The 9,936-nt window shown below is 44.2% G+C and overlaps 1 protein-coding gene across 1 annotated transcript; it reads left to right on the plus strand.

Moving 5' to 3' along the window:
* The first annotated feature begins 2,606 nt into the window (after positions 1–2,606).
* Positions 2,607–4,545, plus strand: LOC100273190 (SWEET13c). Its single transcript, NM_001147634.1, has 5 exons — positions 2,607–2,809; positions 2,989–3,025; positions 3,148–3,520; positions 3,764–3,883; positions 3,979–4,545. The coding sequence occupies exons 1-5, from the start codon at positions 2,758–2,760 to the stop codon at positions 4,282–4,284; spliced, it is 888 nt and encodes a 295-aa protein (NP_001141106.1). The 5' UTR covers positions 2,607–2,757; the 3' UTR covers positions 4,285–4,545.
* The last annotated feature ends 5,391 nt before the right edge of the window (positions 4,546–9,936 follow it).

Consider the following 9,936-nt stretch of genomic DNA (forward strand, 5'->3'; position numbering starts at 1 on the left):
CGCTATGGTTTAGGTTTAGCAACACCGACAGTTACGCCCCCACTCTCGAGAGGCACGCGTGACGGTGGATCCTGGGAGCAATCGCGCGACGGCGGATTCGGGGGACACGCTCACGGTGGATCTTTGAGGCCAGTGCGCGGCGATGGCCCCCTTGAGGCGTGCACGGCGGTGAGGTGGGAGCGGCTGTGGCATCGGATCCCGAGGGCACGCACGCGGCGCAGCCCCATGAGGTGCGCACGATAGTGAGGTGGCAGCGGCCGCGACGATGGATCCCAGGGGGCATGAGCCCGGAAACGTCTCCCTGAGGTGCACGCAACAACGACCCCTTAAGGTGCGCACGACGGTGAGGTGGGAGCGGCTGTGGCATCGGATCCCGAGGGCACGCACGTGGTGCAGCCCCATGAGGTGTGCACGACGGTGAGGTGGCAGCGGCCGCGGCGATGGATCCCGGGTAACGTCTCCTTGAGCTGCACGCAGCAACGACCCCTTAAGGTGCGCACGACGGTGAGGTGGGAGCGGCTGCGGCGGCGTGACGACGGATCTCGGGGGCACCTGAGCAACGACGACACCCCTAAGGCGTGCATGACGGCGAGGTGGAAGCGTATGGTGCGACGGATCTCGGGATGCACGCACGACTACTGCACGAGGGTCGACCCTTGAGCGCGTACGACTGCGATGCCATCCAAGGTGGGATCGGCGATGGCGGACTTCTCTAGGCGCGAGCGACCCCTAGGCACGAAGTGGTGGCGCATCCCACATGCGAGGCAGCGGATTCGCAAGGCGACGGACCTATTTTTATGCTATTTTGTATACATATTTATGCCAATGTCAATAGGTTTTTACGATATATATTTCAGTTCATGGCTCTGCTTCCATCTATTTGTCTGTTTATGATAATTCTATTCACATTTTACGCAAACGATTTATTGATTATATGCATTATCTCGTTTACTTAATCCCGTGTGTATTGGATTTCTACCATTTATGCCATGTGTATAAGATATATTTACGATGCACACATTTACGCAACAAAATAGAAATTTAGAAAAAGGTAACCGCTCTAAGAAATGAAGTCATTTGCCACGATTCCATAAATCTCGCGTATGCTGATCCATTTCCTTTTCAACTCACATTCTTGTCATCCTAAATTTGTGCACATGCAGTAGAAAACAGATTTTTACGCAGTCTACCATAGTGCATAAATAACTTCACCGTGTAGTATAATTAGTATCAGTATATATCATAAATTGGTTCTAACGAGCCTTAATGCATGGATGTTGGAGAGATCCTATATTTATGGAGGAAATAAAGCATTTAAATCAGATTTTTTTCCATACATGTTTTCCTTATGAAATAGATCGATGATTTACACTAAAGTTCATACCCATTTACGATGTTTTGGTTAACGTTTTATGCTGAAATCCGCCTGAGCTCACACGCACGATCGGTTCCATATCTTTTGTTCCGATATATACGGTAACTTCTAGCTTCATGGGCGAGCTAATCACGGTGGTGTATGGACCCACCTGAACGAACCAATGAAAAATTTGTTGCCGCTCTCATGTTATGCAAGTCTGAACCATTAAATATGCTAGCATAAACACGAGTAGGAACCAACTACCCGACCAGCGAACACGACGTTGGCCCACCTTCGTCCATCCCAACTCGACCCCACCACGTGCGCACCTTCTGTTTACGTAAAACATAACATATGTTTACACATGTATAAACGTGCCCCACAATCGCGCGGACGCACGTGCCCCACTGACCCGACCTGACCACGCGTGTGACCACTACCCTGGCTAGGACTTCCCATGCCTATCGGAAGCCCTGAGCTTCCATTATCAACGCCTATATATATTATTCAATTGAAGCAAAACATAGTGGTTTTTTGTAAGCTGTATAAAAATATTTCATTGTTAAATCCTGAGGTATACCAAAAAAAAGGTGTTTAACCAATGGTTTGAACAACTTTTTTTCATCTTTAAATTACATTTCCAAAAATGATATTTATTTAATTTATTATTATTAGATTCCACTGAGGAGCAAAAACACATATTCAAGTTAAGAATGCTGTATTGAGTCCCCCGTTGTCGGAAATTAAAATTATACTTCATGTGATTTATAATTTGCTGTAGTGCGGCGCGCGGCTCTTACGACTGAGCTGAGGCCAAAATAAAGCAGCAGGTTCGTTGGGGGCGATAATCCCAGGCGGTGCACTACAATTTGAAGTGTACTACCCTGGCACTCTAAAAGCATACACGCATGCAAAAGCAGCTCCCGCTTTTTTTGAATGGAGAAGATTATCTCAATCGACAAATATATACGCGTAGGACAATTTATACACTTTAGTTATATATACATGGCCAGAAAATTGTCATCTCTAAAGCAACTACACTGAAAAAGATCTTTGCATTTTCACAGTCCCACAAAAAAAAAACAAAAAAAAGTTAAAGAGACATGTGCTTGAAGAGCCCCTGCGCACTTGTACACGGTGACACAACATGCATGTACACCAAGGCCTGCCTGCGCGCCACCTCGTCGTGCTCGTGCCTATATAAAGCCACTCGCATCCCAGCCTATCATTGCAAGAGTTTGAGACAGCAGAGGACACTCCTCCTCAGAACTCTCCCTTCCCTCTTGTAGGGGCCAAAAGGGTCAGAGATCTAGGAAGAAGAGAACTAGTCCCCAAGCCTAACAAGAAAGCAAGCTCTTCTGCAACTGTTGGCATTCGCCTTAATTTGTATCCATATCCCAATGGCAGGCCTATCTCTGCAACACCCCTGGGCATTCACTTTCGGCCTCCTAGGTATATATTTATTTATTTATCTTTCTATTCTGCAGTTCCATTCGTTTTTCACTATACAGTTTGCTGTAGCTGTGTATTAAAAAACAATCCCGTTCGACCTTTCATATATATATATCACCTTTAGTTTAGCCTCGCCAATCTTTTGGCAAATGGCTGATCTTTTTTATTTTCCTTTGCAGGCAACGTCATCTCCTTCATGACCTTCCTGGCCCCGATGTAAGTGACATGTAGCTTGTTGCTAATAAATAAATCATCACAGCTGATCACGTATAATAATCGTCAATGAATCGAACCGTTAATTTGCTCGATCCATTTTTTATATCTTTGAAATTATGCAGACCGACGTTCTACCGCATCTACAAGAGCAAGTCGACGGAGGGCTTCCAGTCGGTTCCGTACGTGGTGGCCCTGTTCAGCGCCATGCTGTGGATCTTCTACGCGCTGATCAAGTCCAACGAGACGTTCCTCATCACCATCAACGCGGCCGGCTGCGTGATCGAGACCGTCTACGTGGTCATGTACTTCGTCTACGCGACCAAGAAGGGCAGGATGTTCACCGCCAAAATCATGCTCCTCCTCAACGTCGGCGCCTTCGGGGCCATCCTTCTCCTCACCCTTCTCCTCTTCAAGGGTGACAAGCGCGTCGTCATGCTTGGCTGGATCTGCGTCGGCTTCTCCGTCAGCGTCTTCGTCGCGCCGCTCAGCATCATGGTAAGCAGCAGCACCATGCATCTGTCGTCGATGCATGCATGCACATGGATATATATATATATATATATATATATATATATATATATATATATATATATATATATATATATATATATATATATATATATATATATATATATATATATATATATATATATATATATACTAACTAGCTAGCTAATGGACGTCGCGGCCGTTGCTAATGAATTATTTGCATGCATGCGTCTACGTACGTACGTGCAGAGGCGGGTGATCCAGACCAAGAGCGTGGAGTACATGCCCTTCTCCCTCTCCCTCTCGCTCACCCTCAGCGCCGTCGTCTGGTTCCTCTACGGCCTCCTCATCAAGGACAAATACGTCGCGGTATATCATTTCGTTTAATTGTTTGCAACACCGGCCGTACCCCCGGCCGCGTGTGATGTGTGTCCTAGCTACTGATATCATATATATCCATGCAGCTTCCAAACATCCTTGGCTTCACCTTCGGCGTGGTCCAGATGGTGCTGTACGTGGTGTACATGAACAAGACGCCGCTGCCGGTTGCCGACGGCAAGGCTGCCGGCAAGCTTCCCTCAGCTGCAGATGAGCACGTCGTCGTCAACGTCACCAAGCTCAGCCCGGGCCGACTCCCACCAGTAACACAGATGGCGGCGGTTCCCACCAAGAGCTGCGCTACAGAAGCAGCCGCGCCGGCGACGCTGCCCAGCAGGGACGTGGTCGACGTCTTGGTCAACCGCCACAGCCCCGCCGTCCATGTGACCTAGCTAGATCTCATGCCCGTGCAGCATGCGCCCGCCATATATACGGACTGGTCATGAGCATATGATGGAATTATAAGTAATTAATTGCCATGTAAGCTAGCTAATGATGCATGGAGACATAGGTCAGAGGTAGAGGGCCAAGCGCGCTCTCTCTCTCTCTCTATCTATCTATATCTATTTTTATATCTATATAGAGAGTCTATATTCATGTTTAATTTGCCGCATTATATTGCAGATATGTATTAATTTGCATGGAAATATGTTATTCGCTTGTTCATTTCGCCCTTAACACACGTGGATTAGGTGGTATTGAGCCGGTTTAAATCCATAAGTTAAAATCATTCTCAATCCATTCCAATACACTCTAATCCACATGTAATCTACCCCACACTACTGCTGTTAGGTACTATTTCTTTTACAAAAAAATAAAATGGCTTCCGTGTGTTTGTCTGTGCTGGTTTCTACGATGTCGGAATCTGTCCGAAAATGTGTTATTCCTTTGTTTGTGCTGGTACCTCCAGACCTTGTGTTCTCCACAGCAAAAATAAATTACATACAAAAACACATGATTACTTATATTATATTGTCTTACAACAAATACACATGAACAATAAAACAAATACCATCATCGTATTAATCTTACTGATTTACCTGTCACTTTGCTGGGCATTGTGCTGAAAATGTAAGAAGCCAGTTGTTAGATGAGCTATATGAATATCGTCATTTTGGTTCACGACACCTATGATTCAACCTCACAGAAATATTGGCTTTGGCTTCCCTATCCACATCCAAGCCAACATAGATCGCTTAGAATAATGGTGTCAGAAGCCTGTGAACCTGAACAACTAACTTTAGATACAATTTTTTTCACAATCTCACTTATTGTCAGCAGTCAAAGCGATTAGTTCCAGGATTGTGACATTTACATTGTCGAATAAATTGCTAAAAGGTTGTTCAAAGCAGGATATGAAGCTCCAACCACATATATGAGAAGGTTGCTTGAAATATATTAGCTTGAAACATATCTTACCCGGCCAACAACAACATTTCTATTTAGCATAATCCTCAATCTTCTGTTGTCGACATCACTAGATGTTGGTGAAGACATTTTGCTGATTTTTCATGTTCAACTGTTTTTATGATAAACCATGCTGATTTGTTTGTGTAACTCTTTTCTTTTTGCTTGTTGTATTTGTTTCATAAAAACAACGTATGCTACAGTTGCCATGTAAGCATGGCAACGACAAATGCCACTTTGATGTAGTAATAACTCGACATACAAATTAAGGTATTATTTAGAGTTATAATAGTAACTCTGTACAAAGTTAAGGTATTTTTGAGCTCCACAATACCATTTCGGTCTTTAATATTCTCTTGTCACTGAATTCCTGTCTGTTTGATCTGTATAATCAACATAGATCCACTTCCAAGCTATTCAATGTACGTGGCGACAGTCGAAATAGTCGCGATGGAATGTCATGGTAGAACTTCTACATGTTGCGCATATTTGTAATTAAGTTCCCATGTTTTGGAACAATTATTTATATTGTTCACGGCATGCATAACATGTCTACCATGATTGGGATATTGTTGATAATATATGGAACGGTAACTGATTGGTGCAGTAGTTTCTAATTGGGTCTATTAGCATTCTTTAGTGCTTTACATATATGCATATTGATTTACATAAAAAGATTGAATCTAATTTGATTTTTCTGAGATCCAAAATGCTGAATTACATTAAAAGAGTATTCTTAATCTTTACTATGGACCTAAACAACAAGCTTTGGCTGTAGTTGCAACACATTAACAGTTTCTTAAAATTTATTCAGTAACTTTTTGTTTATATTTGATACATGCAGGCTCAAGCATCACCTAAGCGGGATGATTGTAACACCCCAAGTGTTACCATGGCCATGGCACCTCATGCACTAATGACTGTGATCACATGTGGAAGAAACTTGAGAAGAAGAGTATAAAAACTTTGGAGACCATGTTTTACCCAAGAATGTTAATGACCAAAAGCATTACCCAAGCCTTTGTGCAATTATCACCTTGGGCAAGAGAGGATTAAACCCTAGACCCCTCTTGAACCCTTATCTCCTAAAACCTTGGTTGAAGGGGGGGGAGATTAAGCAAATGTGCAAATCATGACCTAACCTTTGGCCAAAGTTAAGTAACATATAAATCTACAAATGTAGAGAGGAAACATTGCAAAAAGACCCCTTAAGAAACCCCAAATCCATTCCTTAAATAGAGAGAGAGCTAGAGCTCTCTAATTCTCTCTAAGCCAAATTTTAACCCTAATATAAAGTTCAGACGTGTTCACTTAGTAAATGGCACCAAAACCACTTGGTCTGAATACCAAAAATGTGCCAAACCACCTAAGGCACCCCCAGGAAAAATTTGAACCCAAGTCAAACTCATTTGACATGTCTTGGCATCACATTTGTCGCGAAATGGGCAGGGAGACAAGCCAGATTTGGCGTCCGCATATCTTCTGACCTAGGGCTTATCTTCCCTTGGAACTCAGATACAAGAGATAGCCATAGGTGCCAGGAAGAGGTCTGCGCCGGATTTTTGCCAAGATTCGCACGTTTGCGATCTCAGCAAGCTTTTGAACATGGGCAGAAGAACACCTCCACGTGTTCGACGCGTTCTGGGCGCGCCAGAGCACGCCCGCGCCCAGCCCCGCGCGCCCCGCGCCATGCCAAGCCGTGTCCGCGTCTCCTGCTCGCGCCCGCTCCTATAAATCACCCTCAGGCGTCGACTGTACTCCTCCGCGCATACTCGACCTCACCGGAGCCCGAAACCACCGGCGTTTGCCCCACGCACGGCGTGCCCGCAGTCACCCGAGCCCCTGCCACCGTAGACCGGCCAACAGAGCTTTTCCCAGCCACACCCGACCCTTGGAAGTGACTGTGCACGCCTCGGTGAAGCTCCCCGAGCAAGGAATCGGACTTTGCTTCGCCGGAGAAGCCAGTCCACGGTCGCCGGACTTCGCCCGACCGCCGGTGAACGTAGACCGGGTAAATCTCTGCCCCATTCTTCGATTCCTTGTGCACACAGCCTCTACGTCACCCCGTGGAGCTCATCGTGCCATTTGATTGAATTAGATCGTCGTGGTTTAGCCGGAACGCCCGCCGCCGACAAGATCACCCGCCTGCGCCCGTGGACCCGACGATTCCGGCCACCTCCGTCGTCGCGCCGTATACCGCTGTGACCGCCAGGACCTCCCGGAGCCAACCCCGCCCCTCGCTGGACCTCTCTCGCCGCCGGTAAGCCGCGCCGCCCTTTTCTTTTCTGTGGGTATTGTTTAAACCAGGGGAGGGACCGCGGGGGAGAAGAAGAAAAGGCTAGGGGGTTTTGTGCATTGTCAGTGACTCAGGGGAATAGTAGCACAGGGGTAGAACTAAGAGGATTAGTTTAGAAAGAACCCAGGGTCTTCGGTGCAAAGTGGTTTTTCCAGGAAACCTTTTAATAATCTGATTTAAATCCAAACAGAACTTGAAAAATTCATAACTTCTGTTTTGTTCACCCAAATCGAGTCAAACCAATTTTGCCCGACCTTAATTAATGTAAACTACTTAAGAAAAATATAAAACCCCTAAGTGTTAAAGAGAACTTTAAAGTTTTGATTTAAATGATTAACTGGTCAAAAGCTAAAATAAATAGGAAAAATAGCTACACTATTTGACTGAGGTTAAGAAAATTTAGAGAGATACTTAATCACCTACTAACCTGTTTAAAAATAATACACTCCTCTGTATACCCCATTAAGGTAGAGTTTGCCATTTAATTCACCTTGTGCCTAAAGTTAAAGAAAATAGAAAAGGTAATTTAAATAAAAAACCAGGGAGCACCCACATTTTTGTTAGTTTACTTATTCAGTATAGTTCACCAGAAAAATTTATTATACCCTTGTTTAGTACAAATTAAATGGGATACCTTTAATTTTAGGAAAACAAGGAAAACTTAGAAAACCCTAGAAAAATAAACCCAAGGAGAAAACACCCCAAATCTTGGGATAACTAATGTTTTGTTGTTCAGAACATAGGAAAAATATGAAATCTGTTGTTTGACATTTTTCAAATAACAAGATAGTAGTAAGTGCTTTTTTTGACATTAAACTTTAGAAAATCACAACTAAATAACCACCAAATAACCTTCTGTGATTTTTGGCACAGAAGCATGTTATCACTGTTAGATACCAGCAAAAATGACCCTTAGGACAGAACCCACCCCTAATTAAGAGTTGTAGTGCAAAGTGACCCCTTTGCCCCAACTTTTGTTATTTTTGTCCAGGGCATACTCTTTTTATTCTGGACCTCAAATTCATAGGACAAACTACAATGACCAATAGTAACCTACTGTAAATTTTCCAGAATTTTTGGAATAGGTTAAATCACTGTTGTAGTTCAAATCCACCCTAAAATTCATAAATAGAAAATGAAAAAGGAAATTAATAATAGAGAGTAATATCATTTTAACCCAACCAGCAAAGCCCCTCATTGGTCTACTAAAACATCTAAGGGAAATCCAAGTTCAATTTACTATGCTTATCCCTGGGCAAAACCCAAACCTAAATTGATAAGCATACACCACTAAGAGCCACACATGACCAAGAAACCCTAAGTTACTAACTAACGTAGTTTTCCTTCACTTAGCATAATGTTTACTAAATCCTGCATAATCATGGCATACATATTCTTACTCATTGCATTCGATAGATTGCAACCTCGCTGACGGAGAGTATGTCCTCGTGCCGGAGCAAGGAGCTGCTCAAGAGGTAGACCCGGATCCAGCACCCGAGCCTGCACCAGAGGATCTGCCTGCCCCAGCTTTGGAAGGCAAGCCCCGGTTTTATGCATAACCTGTTCTATATGATATTTTACTACACTTAATGTTTGTAGGCTTGAATGTGCACTTAAGTGTAGGAGTTGTTTGAAACCCTAGTTGCATGATCTCAGGAATCCTATTGAGATGAATACTCGTATGCTAGGCCGAGTAGCTGCTTTATTAATTAGGGATCTCGGTACAAGTCGAGTGATTTTTCTAGCACTCGCGCAAGGTCAGAAATTGGTTGTACCCACTTTCATATCATAATGATGTTGGTTGGTGGACAACAATCCATGGGGATTGGTTGTCCACATGATAAAAATTGGAATAAGGATTAAGGTGTGGTACTGTGAGTCAAGCGTTTGAACGTACTAAGCACATGCCAAGAAATATGGTAAATCGGTAAGCCTAGTACCTGAGTGAACCTGGAAGTGGACATATCCCCTCACGCGACATGAGACGTGGTCTCCCATTCCGGTTATGGTGGGTACAAGTGCGGTCACTGCACGACGGCAGTCGGGGTCAGTGAGGCATCGTACGCTAAGGCGGTGAGCCCTGATCTGCTGACGGGGAATCGATGGGGATGGTTGATGTGTGTGGGGACGGGTGCCCCTACATGTCGTGTGTTTAGGTTTACCTTGCAAGGATAAAAACTCGATTCGAATCGTCTGCTTCTCGCAGCTAATAAGACTACTTGATCCATGCTGCTACATTGAGTAACAAGTGAAAGTGTGATGAGGTGACGAAAGATGTTGATTGCTAAAATTGCTTGCTATCATGAATGAGTAGATAGTACACATCTAGTATTAAGAGAGT

The sequence above is a fragment of the Zea mays genome, chromosome 3, assembly GCF_902167145.1.
Source record: "Zea mays cultivar B73 chromosome 3, Zm-B73-REFERENCE-NAM-5.0, whole genome shotgun sequence".
Lineage (NCBI taxonomy): Eukaryota > Viridiplantae > Streptophyta > Magnoliopsida > Poales > Poaceae > Zea > Zea mays.